Genomic DNA, 18,981 nt, shown 5'->3' on the forward strand with positions numbered 1-18,981 from the left:
ATCTGGGACAGCAATGGAACGCAACTCTTTAAAAAAAAAAAAAAAGTTGTATGCTGTTCTGAAGGCGGTTCTAAGAGCTCTCACCGCAAGAAAAAGCACGAGAGAATGTCATCTAGCCATTAACCTTTTGTATAGAAGGGTTTTTTCAGGACATTGGGCAACTTTCTAATGTAATCACCTGCTTGCAATCTTTTTTCCATGCGGATGATCCACTGTGAATTTGCGTACATCCACGCGGAAAAACGATTGCATCAGCGATCATTCGCAAAGAATAACAATTAATTTCTGTGAGGAATCGCAGGTCTTCTGCGGTGGAAATCCGCTTGCGGAATCCGACCTGTTCGTGTGAGACCGGTTTAAATATAAAGAAACATAAGTTTGGCAATATGTGGAAAATAAAAACACTATCCGCCCTCCTTCCGCCGTTCGCAATGGGAGGGAGGGGAACTTAGCTCCTCCCCTCCCATTGCAAACAGCGGAGAGGGGCGGGAGCTCAGTGCACTGCTCCTGGCCCAACCTGCCTCCTTCCTCTGGAGAAAGGTACACCGTATATCGGCCGGGCATGAAAAGCCGGCCGATATACGGATGTGTAAATAATCCCTGAAAGTAATAATTGTGATCCATTTCCAGTTGATTTTGCAGTTATCTTTGACCCTATAGGCTAGTGCTACATGTCGACTTTAGTCATGCAACACTAAAAAGTCACATTGCAACACTGCGAATAGGGATTGTGAATTCTCTCATTTCTACATGCAATAGCTGGGAACAATCTAAATGTGCTTTGTAGTCTACGACCAAAAATCCAGCACTCTTCAAGCAAACTGTTCATTGTAAGACACTTGTAACACTTTTGTTAGCTTCCAATAGTGGCTCGAAATCTTAAAATCGCATACGACTCACAGCCAAAAAGTTGTACCAGGGTATAGTGGTGTTCCTTCAATGGCGCAGCACATGTCGTACAACCTAAGTCCATATGTAGCCCTAGCCTACCACAGCATCTGTGTGATACTGGAAGTATCATCGGGGTAATTAAATCCAGGCAAGACATGAAGTTGTAGAACCTCTTCCTCAAGTGTATTTCTCAAGTTCAGCTTTATTATTGTGGTTTCCTCATTTACGAGTTCCATACCCATTGAGACATAACGCCGCCTTCAAGACAATGGAATTATTACACAGAAGAAAGCAAGCTCCTTACACCCAGAACATAAGGAGAAGTTCATAAAGCCAAAGAAGCAATCTTTGTATTACTTAGAAATTCCTGGGCCTTCAACCCCAATATGCTTTATGTATCCAAGATGTGGGTCATTTTTGGCTAGAGAGACAGGTTATGGAACGCCACAGAACACCAATTTCACGCTAGAAGACAAGCATGTTCTTACCGTTTGCCAAACAGATATGTTGGCATCTGCTCCAAATTTTTGGTTAAATATAAGGTCTGAATGGCCACTTTAGTAGATATACACCAAGTAGCACAGAACCGCAGAAATTAGTCATGGCATAAATACCACTAGGTGCTGGCCCAGGCGAACAGGATAGTTTCTTCCAGTGCTGCAAATTAGATGGAGGAACTTACATGTTCTGAACAGCCCATTCTACCTTATCCCAGAAATGCTCTATAGTATCAAGATTCGGGACTGAAGGCTGGGGAGGCAAGGAAAAGTTGTCGTCATGTTCTTGGTACACTGCTCTTTGATCCAATTTTTGCACAGTTGTGCCTACTGGAGTCTTACCCTTGTTTTTTTTTAGGAAAAAATCGTGCTAGAACTGTTCATTGGCTGTTATAGACCCATCCAATGAGTTGTGCTTACGGACAAGTTGGTTGGAGCACCAGCACTGCATTTATCTGCAATTTGCTTGACAGTGAATCGCCTATTTGTCAGAACAGTTCTTGACATCCTCATCTTACCCCCTTTCGATGAGTTGTTCACACCATTCTCTGTATACTATTAACATTGTTTCACTGTTGAAAACCCCACAAGGTTGGCAGTGTATGAAATCCTGGCCCCGGATAGTCTAGCACCACTGGCCAGGCCTCATTGGAAGTTGCTCAGATCGTTGGATTTCACCCTTCTAATGTGGTTTATTCTTGCTTAGAAACCAATTTTGAACAAAATAAGTTACCGAGACAGACACATGGCTGTTGAACTTTGCAAGTCCTATCTATGCTACACTTGCAACTGGAAGGAAGAGAAAAACAGGTTTTTAGGAAAGAACTAAATTTCAATGATAGCTAATTGATGTAATCCCTACAAATCAAAATTTTCTTCCACTGGCTATCTGGACAAAATGAAAAACTTTTGTTCCCAAAATTCCTATAAAAGAAAAAAGAAAGTTCCTAATAACTCCTTTAAAAGAAGGAAAACCAAGGGGTGGGGAGGATTTACACAAATGTTGACAGTGTGTATGCACCGGTGAATGTAGTTACCATAAATATTGAGGGGCTTTTCGCAAGTAATCAAATGTCCACCATTGAGCAGATTCAACCCATGCTCCGTAGTTAATCCACTTGTTCAGTGTGGTAGGAGATCAATTAAAACCAGCTTAGGTTATTGTAAATGGGACAATTCACACAAGTTGGGTTAGATCTCTATTCATTTCTCTTACTCACACTATTAATACTTAAGCTAGGCAGTAAAGCATCTATCACCCTTCACCGTCTAGCCAGCACTAAGTAGTTCCACATTTAATTAAAGACACAGTATACCCTTTGTTGGCACAGATTGTCAGGTCACTTTTAAGCATTTGCAATCAAATTCAAGCTGCAGAAAAGAAAAAAAAAAAGTTTAAAAAAGTTGAGAATTCTATAAAACATCTGTTGGAACAACTTCAAAATAAAAACCACTTTATAATCTAATGTTTTAGTTACTCAAAAATTTACAAGACCTTAAAATGTTTAAACCGTTTTGCTGGGGCATTTTACGAGAGGTCGGTATGTGTAAGTAGTGCAAGGTTTACGGGGAGCCCGAAAAAAAATAAATAACGTTTAAAGTACAGGTATGTAATGATCTTGTTAGCAATAACAGTTGTACAATTAGATGCTGGTTAAAAAGACATGCGTGCTCAAAAAGAGGGGGAAAAAAAAAATCTAGAACGTTCCTATCCAGATGTAGAGTAAACGTTGGCATTTAGAATACAAGACTGTTTAAAAGCTCACTTCAGTGGTACATTGTAATTCTATTACAACCCATCAGACTGGTGGCCCATATTTTTGTTTTAAAGAAAAACACATAAAAGCCTTGCGCATAAAAACTTTGCAGAATATTACGTGAATTCTGGTATTAAGGACTCACATATTTTGGTTATTTTTGGCATTTAGTGCAAAGTGTTACAATTTATGGCTGCTGACTTACCACTCCTAGTGGCCATTGCTTGCACCCTATCTTCTGCCGTATGGGGCACAAGCACTCCTGCCTACTTGCTTAAATGGTCAGTGCATCCCAGTCAAAGTCTTCCTTTGCCCCTTGCTATATCACGCATCCTTCCCCTACGAGAAGTGGCCAAGTATGGAGATCCTTTCGGTCTGCTCAAGGAGCTACCTATAAGTCCATTTTGATTCTCTGGTTCCTGACATTTGGCTACTTCTAACTTCGGTTTGTTATATGGACCATGTTTCCGTTTTTTACCTGCCCTCACCTTTGGCCCGTCTACCCAAACTGAACCTATTCTCCATGATCCAATATCTGGATAGTTTTTCTGTACTGAAATGTGCCACCTGCTCCAACCCGGTTTGAATAGGCTACTGTTCATACTCTCCGTTACTGCGCCTAGGCCTCTAGTAGCATTAGCTGCCACAGTACTAGGACCACTTCCTGAGTAACGCCTGGTGACCCTACAGCAAAGTCCACATCCCAACTGCTGGGGCTAAAGGGTTGAGACCAGGGTATCCCAAGTGTCACCTCAAGATTTAGCCCAGGCTGTTTCAGTGGGTCAATGTCCTTCGTGTCAGATATAAAAATCTTGACTTTTTGAAGATTTGTACTTGAGCCCTAGTAGGGTTTTTTTTAGTTGGTGAGGCTTAGTGTTCAGAGTGTGACTATTTGCAGCCCATCACATTTATGCCAGTTTTTGGCGTACATAGTAGTAAAATATAACTGAAAACTATAGGAGCTTGTAGCCTTCAGCTTTTTGGCACATGGACAGCACAAAAGAGGCAAAACATTTATGAAAAAGTTTGTGCGTCACACTTGGCACACTTCACGGCAGTATCACCGTATAAAAATGTCAGTTTAGGTAAATATGATCCTTTGCATTTTATCACTTACCTTGTTCCCACTATGGACCAGATCAACGACTATTTGCTACCAAATGGAAAAAAAGTACTCCCATCTCATCGTGGTGTTGTGACAAGAGTAATGCATTCTTTTCGGCAAAAATACCATAACAGAATACTGAAGGATGCCAATATAAGCCAATGGGATCTATCAATTTGAATATAGATTGTGTAGCCCTAGCATAACAGGGCCATGACCAGAGTCTTGACATAGGACGTGTGGCTGAAGATTACAGTGTAGCCCTGCAACATCTAAAGTAGTGGAAATCAATGCAGTCATGTTTTAGTTTGTAAAATTACCACAACCTAATAATTTCAAGGAACCCGAACCAGCTGGACTTCTTACGATTGTCAGATTGCAACAACTTGTGAACCACAACTTGGCCACTTCCATTAGTGTGCGATGCTGCAGAGTTACACTGCAATATTTGGTCTCGCCAATTTAATTGCACCCAAAGTCACCATGTAGCCCTAGTACCTATATTGAAGCCCCTTCAGCTCTCCCAATAGGCTCGATTCAGACATGGCACACATGCCATGAATTTGCATACAAATTCCACACTGCAAGTTGCAATAATTTACAGTACACTAAAAGTGGATGGAGTTTTCAAAACGCTGTCCGCATGTACCACAACATTTCTACACAGAAATAAAGGGGGAAAAAAAAAAAAAAGCTTTAAAATCTGGCATGTTTATTCTTGCATAGAAAAGTCAAGGATTTTTGCAACAGATTTCACACTTTACAATGCAGAAAGGTGAAAAATCGCAGTGAGATTGAGGCAAAATTAAGAATTTTCCATTAGAATGGGTATTTTGACACACACACACACACACACACACACACACACACACACACACACACAGCTTTGTCAGAATTAATTTGGTACAGGTGTTTATCTGTTCGCATGGAAAATGTTATGGAGTCTCATGGTTACTTCAGAGGAACCAAAGAACAATTATATTATTATAAATAAAAAACGTTTTACACACATATACATACTCACACACACAGAGGAGCGTTAGGTTCTCTTCAGACTGCATGTACCGATGTCCCTCTGCAAAATTTTCCACTCCTCCCATTCTCACTTTTTACCCTTAAATGGTAACACCAGGGGCGTATCTAAAGGCTCATGGGCCCAGGTGTAAAAATTTATCTTGGGGCCCCTCAACTTCTCTTACCTCCTTAACACAGAGGTGTAACTTGAAGCTCATGGGCAACAATGCAAAACCTGCAACAGGGACCCCAACTATAATGCTTTATTCATAGTACTGGGATCCCTATATGGAGAAGAGAGGCCTTATGGGCCCCCAAAGGCTTCTGGGCCCGGGTGCAACCGCATCCCCCTATAGTTGCATCAGTGGGTAACACCCTTTTTATTCAAATTTACCCCCAGACTGGAGGTTGCAGCCCCTTCTTAGCCCTAAAGGCATGCTCCATCCCTGCAATCCATGGCCACTTCCCTTATGTACTTTACAGCCTTTCAGCATATGTACACAGAGGTCAGTTAGATTCTCCTCAGTATATATATATACACACACACACACGTGTCAGTTATAGTCTCCTCAGTATATACACAGAGGTGAGGTAGATTTTCCTCAGTATACAAATCATTTCTCTAGGCTTTATAGTTTTTGAGAAAATAACTGTCATGTAGTGCAGATTTTCAGTTCTTCATGCTTAGAATTGAATATTGAAGTTGCAACCCCTTTACCTTTCCTATCTAGGACCTAAAGAATGGTGATCTCAATTTTCAAGTTTGTACAACACCTGGAAGTTAGAGAATTAAATTAGGTACATTACATAGGTCGTCACTTGCTTTTGCACTTAGCATTGAATAATCAAGTTGTGACCCCTTTACTTTTCATAGAATAGTAGAGTTGGAATGGACCTCTAGGGTCATCTGGCCCAACCCCCTGCTCAGTGCAGAATCACTAAATCATCCCAGACAGATATTTGTCCAGCCTCCATTTGAACACTTCCATTGAAAGAGAACTCATCACCTCCCGTGGTAACCTGTTCCACTTATTAGAAAAAACTTTGACAGTGAGAGTAATTAATATCTAATCAGTGTCTCCTCCCTTTCAGTTTCATTCCATTCTAGTGTTTCCTTGTGCAAATGAGAATAGGGCTAATCCCTCTGCACTGTGACAGCCCTTCAGATATTTGTAGACGGATATTAGGTCTCCGCTCGGCCTTCTTTTTTGCAAGCTAAAGATTCCCAGATCTTTAACCGATCCTCATAGGACATGATTTGCAGACCGCTCGCCATCTTGGTAATTTTTCTCTGAACTTGCTCCAATTTGTCTATGTCTTTTTTAAAGTAGGGTGCCCAGAACTGGACACAGTATTCCAGATGAGGTCTGACTAAGGAAGAGTAGAGGGGGATAATGACCTCACAGGATCTAGACTCTATGCCTCTCTTAATACAGCCCAGAATTGTGCTTGCCTTTTTGGCTGCTGCATCACATTGTTGACTCATGTTCAGTCTGATTTATTAGTATACCCAAGTCTTTTTCACATGTGCTGCTGCTTAGCTCAATTCCTCCCATTCTTTATGTCCTTTTTTCATTTTTCTTGCCCAGATGTAGGAATTTGCATTTCTCCTTGTTAAATATCATTCTATTAGTCACCCCCTACTGTTCAAGAATTTCTAGATCTTTTTGTATAATATCCCTCTCTCTATAAATTATACACACACAATTGTAATATTACCATAATTAAGTTATTACAATAACTTATCGTGGAAAACTGACCTTTTGAAGGGAGGCTCTAGTACCCTGTTGGGCCGCCTTTAGCTTGGATGCAGAATGTGATATAGAGGGAAATGGAGGCATAGATGTTTCATAAGGTAGAGAGAGCCGCTGCAGGATACATTTGCTATAAGTGAACCTCTAGAACGTTCAAATGCATACATGCCGAAGTTGGCACATTAGATGGTCCCACACGTTATATCAGCAATAAATCTGGCAACCAGGCAGGCCACGGAAGTGTGACAATGTTGTGAAGGCATTCCTGTGACACCCTTAATGTGTGCGGACGAGCTGGAAAATGGCTCTTGGAAACCCTTAGCACGAGAGGCAATACATCATTGTGTTGTCATTATCCCTCGTACCACTACTAGGGGTGACCGACTGTCATATGCGATGGCCCCTAGACCATCACTCCAGCAGTGGGGCAGTGTGCTACTCCACAGCAAAGGCAGGATTGAGGCACTTACCCAGAGGTAGCCAGACACGAACACACAGCCAGTACCCAAACTAAACCTGGATTAGTCATAGCATTCCAGTTTCATAGCTCACGACACAACTGCAAATAGAGGAGATGGTGGGTGGATTTCAAAGGCAGTACATATAATGCACAAAATGTCATTCAGCCAAGTGCCTGAAAATGGTTCAGACAGAAACAGGGGTCTCTAACGATGGTGCCACCTGTCTCTGGATGGGGACAACAAAACAGTTGGAGCTGTTGTGCTTGTTGGACGATCAGACAATCCCCTCTACTGGTGGTGCAAGATCTTCTCTCTGCGTCGCAGAGGAGTCTAGTGGTCAACAAACTCTACACAAGTGGAAGAAGAGGTCACTACACACAAGGAGCCTCCAAGAGTCTTAATAGTCCAATGGGGGAACCGCTTTTAGGTCCTCAGGTGACAAGACCGTTCATCTTATCACACCACAACTCTAATCATTTGCTTATCTGCCTGAGATGTAACTGCATCCCAATTTTTGCCACAACACAACAATTTGTTATAGGGGTTGAATTTTTTTTTTTTTTTTGGACAAAGTATAATATATTACTTAAAACGGTGTAAAGTAAAATAGATTCTCACCTACTCCAATGGCTCGTCATCCAATGCTGGAGCCCTGGTTTCCGCTGCTCGGAACCCAGAAGTGGCGGTCACATGTTTTAAGTTGTGCACATGACCACTCAGCCAATTGCTAACTTTGTCTTTAATGCTTCATATAGTTGCTTAAGCCTATAAATCGGCTGAGCATTCATGTGTATAATGTATGGCATGTGACTGATGGGATGCCCCTGGAAGGAAGAGAAATTTATATAGATTTTCCAAAAAGCCTTTTAACAATCCAGGCTCATTCTTATCTAAGAATGAGCCTTCTCCCTAGAAATGTATCAATAAAATTGACAAGTGAGCCTTTTTTTCCCCTCTTCAATAGAATTTGCCCCTGAACACTAATACATCAGCATAGAGTATCCAACAATATAGGGACATGTGCAATATATTATGGAAGAATACAGAGATCTCACTCATCATGCATTTAGATCCAGGATTGTAACAACTGGGCACCCTCTGCGTCTAGAGGAAAGAAGATTTCTACACGGACATATAAGTGTCCTGCAAAAATTGAGCCCTTGCACAACTATAGTAAAGGAAAAATAAGAGTTATGGTGGTCAGGAAATGGCAGCAGAAAATTAAAAAAAATATTTTTCCAAGATATTTTCAGTTAAACAGAAGAAAAAAAAAAAAAAAAAATTTATTTGGCATTGTTGTAGTCATAATTAATGATCCATAGAATACAGTTATGTTTTTTTTTGCCAGTGTGTTAAAAAATAAAAAAAATAAAAAAGGGCCACATCCTCTAGGGGTGAAAGTTCCTCTACAACAGTTTTGAACTTCCTTTCCAAGTGGCGTTTGGGTTTTAAGTGCCCCTTTAAGCATTCAATTCAATTAGTGAAGCGGTTGTATTTGCCAAGTTCGAAGGGTTGAGCAACATGGCCACTATCTGCAAGGCAATCTTAATACAAGACTTCCGCCCTTACTAGTAGTGAACATTGTTCAGCATAAGGTCTGGGGTTCCTTTATAAATGACAAGTGTCCATATTGGATTGGCATTTACAAACTAATGGGGACGAGACTTAGTAGAACGCACTACAAGTAATGCAGGGCAATATCCTAGTAGTTGAATCTTCAAGTCCCTGAAGGGCAAATAAAAAACCCACACACATACCACACAATAAGAAGCAATTCAAAAGCTGGCATTTTGGAGGTATGTGTGACAACAAAAACTACAACTCTTTCCACGAAAACAAGACCCCACAAAAGGGCAGTTGCCAGAAAACTGGTGAGGTTAAAAAAGTTATGGGTCTAAGGCCTCCCTCGCACAGGCGTTTTTGTACAGTGTTTAGCACTGCTTTTTCAGCACAGCTCTAAATGCTGTACAACGCTCCCATTCATTTCAATGGGGCTGCTCTTAGAAGGCTGAAAACGCTTTGGAAGCATTGCATCTACTATTTTTGTCCGTTTTCAGTCCTGCGTTGCCTGTTGAAATGAATGGGCAGCGGTTTCAATGCTGCCGAAAACGTGGCACAGCTTGGTACCACACTTTCAGCAGCGCTAAATGCCCTAGCTACACTGCCTAAGTTAAAAAAAAATAATTCAATACTCACCTTGCAGGTGATGTCGCTGTCTCCGGCAGCGCTCTCTGGACTTGTCAGCCAGCAAGGGAACTTTTTCTCTGGTAACGGGGATTTGAAATTGCCGCCTTCAAAGAGAGGTTGCTCTGATTGGCTGAGCGCCACTGAGTGATAGCCCACTCAGCCAATCACAGCCAGCACTGGATGCGTCCAATCACAGCCATTCATTAAATGGCTGCGATTGGATGCATCCAGTGCTGGCTCTAATTGGCTAAGCACCTCTAAGTGAAAGCTGGCTGAGCCAATCAGAGCAATCGACCGGCTTCACAAGGTCCTAGCAGTGGCGCCGGGGACAGTGGCTTCACCAGCTAGGAGAGTATTGATTTTTTTTCCTTTTATCCGCAGCCTTTACTGCGCCTTCAGCTGTGAAAATGCAGCTAAAACGCTGGCATAACGCATGCCAGCACTGCTGAAACCGGGCGGAATCTGCAGCAAATTCAGCGTTGAAAATGCTGTGTTTCTGCAAACGCCTGTGTGAGGGAGGCCTTAGATTATAGCGATGCAGAGTGAAGAGTTTTTCTTTAAAAACAGGTTTTTATTGTGCAGAAGTAGTCAAAATAAAGATCTACATAAACTTGGTATCAGAGTAATTGTGCTGATCCAGATTTAAAAAAAAAAAAAAAAAAAAGGAACTTTACTCAAATGGTGAATGCTGTCAAAGCAAAACCTGAAGTCAATGGCGAAACTTCTAGCGATGGCCCCCTCCAAAAATAAATAATGCAGGGCTGTGTTGGGGGAATCACGGCCACAAGTCTTTAGTAGAAGTTTGAAATTTTATTTTTGATATTTCATTTCTTAATTCTGAACAAATGTACACATTTTCCAAACAGTGGATAATACAATGGGCTTGTGATATGAGAAGTAACATACATATGGTAAGAGATCTATATTACAGGTGAAAAGGTAAATCTATACTTGCACCACCCAGCGTTGTGGGAGAGTTGCTGGGCAGATAAGCTAGATTAAAAAGAGTTTTTATGAAGCTTAAAAAAAAAGTGTAAATTCAGTTTGGCATAGTTAGTAAAGTCTCCAGCCAGTATGATGGCCACTTGTGTATCGTCTATCCGGTTTTCACTAATGATCTTTGTAGTCCTCGGAGTAAGCCATCATTCCCCAATCAGAGATGGAGATGTTGGAATGAATATACGCACAACCCAAGACGAATCTGTAAGCACCACTCCTCTTGAATGTTCGTGATAACTGCATCGGAGCCTCAACATCACCAGGATAAGTAGTAGTCACATCCATTAGTGCCAAATCACACCAACTCTGGCCACATCACTGGGACACCAGATGTGCTTGACTGGGGCTCCAGTAATGCGGAACTCACCTCACGACACTCGGCCACCTTAACTTTGAGGCGCTCCCAATAAGCATTTTGAGGTTTGGCATTCGTGATTTTGACTTTGTAATTCTCATGAGCTGCCCTCTCCTCTTAAATACATTTGATAATTTTGAAGCCATTTATTAGCTAGGTCTTGAGTCAAGACTCTTGATGTTTTGCTAAATACATTTTTTGCACTTGTTCATGCTACAGTTTTCTCAAATGTGCACAATTTTAGTACCTCAAGATGGTGGTGCTATGGCATCACCGGATAACGTCATACAGGAGGTCAGACTCTTGTTACTAGGCACATTGGTCCTTCCCCTTTACAATGATATATTTTACACTGCCGTCATACATAGTCTAGAAATGCTTATTTTAAAACATTCATGCTTTTGTAAGGCTCACCAGCCCAAATACAGCTCTGAAACTATAGACGCATTCTACTTCAAAAAGTAACAAACATTATATGTACCCCAGGGTGGTGCCATAAAACAAAACACACACAACCAGTCTCAGAAAAAAACAATTGGCTTGTCACTGAGGCGGTTAACTTCTAGCTAATAACTCTAGAGGTTCCTTTTAAACTATCCATGTGAAGCAGTTGTCTAGTTCCAGGACTTCAGTGCTCCTCTGCACATGCTCTTCTTCACAGAGGCCAATCCAATGGCCATAGAAGGTCAGGTCCCAGTGGGGTTGGTAGTGCCCAATCGTCAGGTTTGGATAGAGCAAAGAGATGGAAGCGCAGTCAACAATTGCTCCCATTTACTAGTGTGGGCAAAACAAAAATTATTCTTACTAACTGATTGTTGGATAATCACGCAGTCCAGTCAAACAGGTCAGGGGAAGAACCACACAGAGAAACCTCCAAACTCTTCAGACAACAGAACTCCTCTGATGTTTACCCAAGAGATTCATGCCTTTTCATTTCCAGGAGGAGGTCAGCTTCCTCATCGTCATTCTGAAGTTCCTTGAGCCCACCAGAGGAAATGATTCTGGAGGGTCCATCCACTGTGTACACAGGACATGTGCATGTCCACTTTTACATCATTTCTGATATCAGTGCACATGCAGAACTTCAATAAAATTTATTAGGATGTCTGGTTATTGGTTATAAAGTCAGCTCCAAATGAGATTATCTTCTGCTAGACCTTTGGGGCCATGCAGTTTATGAGCGATTGGGCCCATTGTAGGATCATCAGGTAGGACAGTCTGATAGTCTCACTAACTAAACATTGGTTGTTTTTGAAAATGCATCTATGTACAGCCAACTGTTGGCTTGAGAGTTCTCACAATGTATCAAGGGGATGAAAACCCATGCACAAAACCTGAACCCCCTCCACCCCTTCAAAAAAGGAGTTATCCTGGATTTTTACCATTAATGACCAATCCTCAGGAAAGGGCATCAATAGTTAAATTGCCAGTTGGCTTCTTCTTCAGCTGATTGCATTGCCCATTGTCAGTGCGGACAGCTGTTTAATCAGATTGCACTGTCCATATTGTCGGAGCCCAGCTTATTACTGCAATCACAGCCCTTATTGAATTCAATGGGAGTTGTGCCTGTAGTACCAAATGGGACCACTGCAACATTGATAGTACTGCCTGTGTCCAGCATTATCCACACCGACAGTTAGCCCGGTGACCAGCTGATAGTTGGGGTACCCAAGCGGCAAACCGCCTGCTAATCAACTATTGATGCCCTATCTTTAGGATATAGCATCAATAGTAAAAAACCTGCAAAACCCCTTTAAAACACCAGTCAGATCTGCTTTACTCTATAAGAAAAACCTTAGATATTAATATTTAAAGAGTTTGTTCTTGCCAGAAATAAGCACCCTAATGGTTTTACTTCATTGCCAAACCCCAATGAGCCTAGCGATGCTGCATTATAAACATACACATCATAAGACATTACAAAATCTTACACAGCTCCATTATTAATGTTGTAAATCATTGTTCCATTGCGGCTCAAAGTAAGCAGACTTAATGCATTCGAAATATCAAGAAGACTCCAAGTAGAGTCAAAACGGAGGCTTAAAAGCTGCTTCTAAGATTTGAACGGAAGAAAAGAAGAAAGAATTTCCATGCACTAGAAACATTCAGCCATTCTCCATATAATCCTAGCCATAGATAGTAAAAGGCATTACCAAACTATACCAAGATATCTCAAGAGGATATATTCTTATTGGGTCTGGAGACTTCGGAATAGCCTGAAAGGACTTGGCTGTATCTTAAAACAAAAAGGTTTATTGTTGCTTATGCAAGAACCCGTAGAGAACACATACCTTGCTTTGTTCGAAAATTCTTCAATTCGTTCTCCTATGTGACTTCAGAGAGATGGGTTTATGGTTATTGGCTGTGAAATTTGAAGGAGGAGCTCCGATATATTAACTCCTGATATCCTAAGCTTATTAAGAACTGCAATGCATTGCAAGTTAACACACTTTTGCACTGATCAATACAGTTCGCTGAGGATGTTAAGTCAAGACTACAGATTGGTAGGGAAGCAGGGGTGGATCAGCCTCATTCAAGTGACTATTTCAGTGTTTATTGTAGGCGTCTTGGAGTAGGTAGAACTTAAAGCCGCATAGTAGATTAAGAAAACAGTTGTATAGCACTTACATAGAAGCAAAGTCCTCTCAGACTACACCTTGAGTGCGTCTGCTATGAGACTTGCTCTTCCTAGGAGCCTAAGAATTCCTATAGTGAATCAGGGCACCTTTCTAATCCAGACCATGCCCCTTATACTAGGAAGGGACCTGAATTCTGTACATAATTCCAAAGAGCAGAGGATTGGATTCTTCCAACTAGCGATGAGCAAACTTTTGAAGAACTCTGTTGGTTTGCCAAACTTTTGCAAAAAGTTCGGTCCAAATTAGTTCAAACCGACCCAGAAGTTTACCAATACCTCTAAAACTAGTGTAGAACAGGGTCTAGGAGCCATAAAAGCCCTGTATAACACTCAGTGTTATACAGGGCTTTTATGGCTCTTAGATACCAGTGTTCAGCAAACCAAACCAGTAGAGCCCCGTTTTGGGTAGAACTTTGCTAAAAGCTCAGTTTGGGTTTGAGAGCTAAGCATTAAAAGGGTTTATGGTTTGACCTTCATTTGGTTTCTATGGGATGGGTTTATGATCCACCCATGCAAATAATCCTGCTTTAGCTAGTCTGGGCACTACATTCACTACTTAAGTCAATGCACACCAACAAATATTGTATCTCATTAGATTTGATCATTCATCATCATAAGTGGAGATGAACGTCTGAGAAATGGTGTCTGCCGAGTTAACTAAAATTAGTCTTGATGTTCCTCTACTACATCACTATGCACACATTTCCTTACTTCAACTACAATAGGTAATCCCTAGACATCTAGATTTCAAGTCCATTGCAAGAAAAACAGCTTGGATACTAGGATAAGTGAGGTGTCTAGCTCATGTAGAGTGAACATCAGAGAGAACTAAAGCTGGCAGCTCTGTTCCTCTGACCAGCAAAGGCTTCGGTCATTGAGATTAATGATGCCTTTGCCTTCAATAATATTCCCAGCAGTGGGCTCATGTAGAGTTTGTCAGGAACACCACGCGAACATGCTGCTTCTCTAATGCAGGAACACTTCTCTTGTGAGAGATCCGGAACAGTGACCACCCAGGCAGATATTTTATTAATAAACTATTATATTTCAACACACCCTGTACAGTTGGGACATACGTGCTACCATCACATTTCAATGGAGAGCAGGTTCCAAACTTAGATCACCCATAGGTGACACATCTAGTTTTACATGCAAAGTGTGGAAGTCTGGGCATTACAACCATCATCCGAACAGTTAAATAGGAATGCAATACTTCAGTCTGAGAAAGTCTTTATGAGCTGAAGATTACGTTTTACCCAATTCCTTGACATTGCCCACCTTACTTAGTTTTCTGCAGGATTTTGATATTACTAGTATATTATTCACTTTTTAATGCCTCTGTCCAAACAGCCAGCCACAAAAACTCAACTGCAGAACTTGCATTTATTTAGGCTTATTAAATTAAGCAGGTAAAAAGACTACGTAAAGCTTGATGGGAAAAGCAATTTTCACTGGAAAGGCAATAGTAAGATAATGATCTAAAGAAAATGACTGCCAAGAGTGTAGTCCAATACAATCGAGAGATGCCAACTGGGACCACCACTAGGAGATCGCACTAGGAGTCTTTCCCAATAACCACAACAACGCATTAGTTGATCTTTGTTACTTGTATGAATTTCAGTTTTTAGGTTTTTTCCAGATTGAGATGTTCTTTTGTGAACTTCGTCACGACTTCTGAGAAGGAGCGTGCATTTCTTAGAATGTTGCATATTATACAGTTAGCAGAAAGAAATACAATGAAGAAAGAGTCAACGGGTTAAAAAACAAAGAAAAAAGGAAATGTGTCCATATAGTTCAATTTCTCTAGTTTGGAGGAAAGCCAAATAATAACCCCCAGGCCAACGGTGACCAAGTTTTTGCAATGTCTCATACATTACTTGGACTTGCCTCAACCAATGTTCTTAAATTGATCCACAAAGCTACTATAATCCAATAGATTTGATAGCATGTTAGAGTAACTAGACCTTTGCACAGCCAACTACCCCTCTGGTATAGCACAAAGCTAAAAAGGGATTGATAAAGCATCCACCCAGCACTCAACCATTTCCATGTCTCCCATTTGTTCCAAGAGAGCAACCTTGTGTGTGCAGCCGACTTTCCTCCAGGAATGGGGAACCTGATTCTCAGGCTCAACCGGGATCCCAGCAGCCATACAAAAGGAAAGCCCTTGAAATAGACATCTTATATTGGAACCAATGTGTTACCCTAAAAACTCAATACATCTCATTGTAAGTGGCATGAGTGCACCCCACTATATATAAACCCACACATAGTCACCTGTAGTCAATCAGGTTTTTCATACATCGCACATGAATGACCTAATGTGTTTTGGAAGAGCTGGAGAAAATACTGAATGTTCCCAGAGACCCAGACCGGAGCTGTTTGTGGTCTCTACATAGGATTCAGTTTCACTCATAGTCAAGTGGAAATAAAAACATCCTACGAAAACATGTGCAGGTCTTATGGGCGCATCAAGTAAAAAAAATAGTCATATACAGATACAGAAGAGCAGTTTGTCAAAGATAAGGTGCCAACATGTGTTAACTGTTTATTTACAGGCACCCGCCTCCCTCCAAGTTATCCCGCTAAGATACCATAGACCGCATGTAGTCCTGAGGAGTTAGTTGACAAGTCCAGCACTGCTACATTCACAGGGGCTGTACTCAGAGCGCAGCACCCGACGCAGTTGCACATTTGACCACTTCTGGCCATGAAGAAACATCCTGGTCTTCCCCATGCAAGTGACTTCATAGGAAATAGAAGAGTGAAGCAGAGTCTATGCTATATTCTCTATAAAGATAAGGAAGTCTCTGAGCATGAAAGACCATGGGCAGTCTTAATGCAGACGATTTTCACACGCAACTTCTGCCCAGTTGCGATAAGGACAGAAATCACTTCTGAAAAATGACCAATAGTTTCAATATTTATCTTGGAACGACAGTCCGAGGTAGTGAAAAATTGCAGCATCGCTCATTCCTGTGCAATTCTGCTTTAAAAATTAAAAAAAAACAAAAAAAAAAACAAACAGCATCGCACTCCCATGCCATGCAATCCGTTTTTCGAGCATTTTACTATTGGGACCACAAGCAATTGGTTTTCCCCCGTGTGTGAAAGCAACATGTAAATCTGGTGCAAAAATGCACAATTTATCGCAAAAGGCATTGCACATTCATGAAAACGCTTCGATTTTCACTGACCTATATCGCACTTGCCTATGTGAGTATAGCCTAAAACATACAACTCGCCTGCCTTAGGCCAGTTGCACACTACGGTGTGCCCAAGTTGCATCCAGGAGGCTTAGGTCCAACTCACATTGATACCTGTCCATGTGCTGTCTGATACAGCTGCTGCCCGCACAGTGACAAGCATTTGCATATACTAATAGTCGTCCGTGATACGGACAAGAATAGGATGTTTGAAAAGTATTTTGCAAGCAGTCTGTGTGCTGCCCCATTGATTATTATGGGTTTGTACGCTGTCATCCATTTTTTTCTTTTTGTTTTTTGCCAGTGTATTGGACGTTAAAAAAAGCAATAAAAAATAAATAAAAACACTAGTATGTTGGAGGCTTTACAAATATTATAATCTCCCATTGCAATGATTTTATTAAAGAACCATTTACAATATATACCTGCAAAAACCATGAAATGGTAGCAATACAAGAATACAAGTGCATTCCTATTAGATGTTACCATATAGCATTACTCCACCTATTGTTCCAAAAGAGTAATGCACTTTCCTAAGCGTTCATTAAACACAAGCTCATTACAGACAGCAGCATCGAACTCTATGCCAGATGCTTAGAATCTCAACTCAGCTCTGCTACATCCTAGCAGGTTGTGTTATCTGTAGTTTGACATAGAGCTGCAGTTAAGCAAGTTATTACATTTTTTTTTACTAAAGTCCCAGATTTAGCTCTGTTACTTCAATATAAATGACCGTTTGCATCCAGATCCATTCCCCAACCCGAAGTGTCACCCCAGCACTGACCTCTTTTGCTCCTTCTCCAGCGGTTGGTTTGGCAGTGGCTGTAATCCACACAGTTCAGGATGATAAGAGCAAATGAAAAGAGTCTGAATTGCATTTGTGCAGGTGATCAAAAGCAAAGAATAGTAATAAATACAATGTAACAGTCCTCAAGGTAAATAGGATTACACGCTTAGAAGTGGGCGCAGGATCCAATCACTCATCCAAACTTCCATCTCCGGAGAAAACTAGTACAGCCTGTGGGTGCAAGAGAAAAGAAAAAAAACTTTTCAACACTTTTTACAGATTGCATTTGCCCCATCTCCCCACTACTATGTGCACACAATTAATTAACGCACCCGACAAATGTTTTTGCAACACTAATTTCCCTAAATAGGGAGGGGGTCATTAAAGGGATCCAGGTAAGTGGACTATAGGGTCACCTGCCACATTTATACTAAAGGCTCCTTTAAGAAAAAAAAGTCTCAACTCACCTTGTAAAGTCGGGAAGCTGAAGGTTTGGATCACTGCAGGAATGGATCACATCAGATCGCAGTTAAGTGTCTGGCCAGATAATACATGGGGGTGCTTAAAGTTTAAAGATCCAGTGCTACTTCAGTAGGTGAGGGGGATCCTGGTTTCTGATGGGGTGCATTAATTGCAATCCTCCCGGCAATTCCAAATCCACAGAGTAGCAGAGCGGAGTTGCTGTATACACTCAGATGATGTATGTCTGCTTCTGATCATGCCCTGTTGCTGCAGCCTGTGGAGGGTCTAGTGGTCTGCAGGCAGGTCTGATGCTCCAGTACTGTATGTAGTCCTCTGGTCCTCCGCACACACAGCATCCAGGAGTCCTAAATAAAGCAATGCCCTGCACAGCGATCCTCCTCCTCCTCCCCTCCCCTTATTACACAGCATGCTCACCTACACCATCCTCTACATTACAAAACTTCAAGTCTAGCAGAATGCAGTAGTAGCTGACCCCTAAAGGGTGCTCACACTGCATGCTGGCTGCTGTAGTACTAAAAGCTTCAGCACACCCTGCTTATAACCAGCCCATCAATTACTATGCATGCATTAACCCTTCAAACAGACTTGCAATCAGTCCCCAGCTAATAAGGTACTAAAAGTTCCAGGATGCCCAGTTTTGTCCTGATGCCACAGCATGCCCATCCCTTTGTCATGAAGGAGCTGCATTTATAACTCTATATTGCAGTCTCAATTTATTTAACCCTTTCATTGCTGGATTCACATATTTGCACGTTGACGTTGCATATTTGTGCTCCCAACTGCATTTTATACTGCAAGCGCAAATCGTGCACATTCGCGCACATAAAAAAATCTCCAACCACTGTCC

The 18,981-nt window shown here is 41.4% G+C and overlaps 1 protein-coding gene across 1 annotated transcript in view; it reads right to left on the reverse strand.

The window, feature by feature from the left end:
* Nucleotides 1–18,443, reverse strand: part of RSPO2 (R-spondin 2) — a 130,799-nt gene extending 112,356 nt beyond the window's left edge. Inside the window, exons 1-2 of the mRNA XM_066578985.1 lie at nucleotides 18,119–18,443; nucleotides 17,649–17,882 (exon numbers count right to left, since the gene is read on the reverse strand). Of these exons, the coding sequence (XP_066435082.1) occupies nucleotides 17,649–17,742 (94 nt within the window). The 5' untranslated portion in view covers nucleotides 17,743–17,882; nucleotides 18,119–18,443. The remainder of the gene's footprint in view (nucleotides 1–17,648; nucleotides 17,883–18,118) is intronic.
* Nucleotides 18,444–18,981: the final 538 nt, after the last annotated feature.

Source organism: Eleutherodactylus coqui, chromosome 9 (genome assembly GCF_035609145.1).
Source record: "Eleutherodactylus coqui strain aEleCoq1 chromosome 9, aEleCoq1.hap1, whole genome shotgun sequence".
Classification (NCBI taxonomy): Eukaryota; Metazoa; Chordata; class Amphibia; order Anura; family Eleutherodactylidae; genus Eleutherodactylus; species Eleutherodactylus coqui.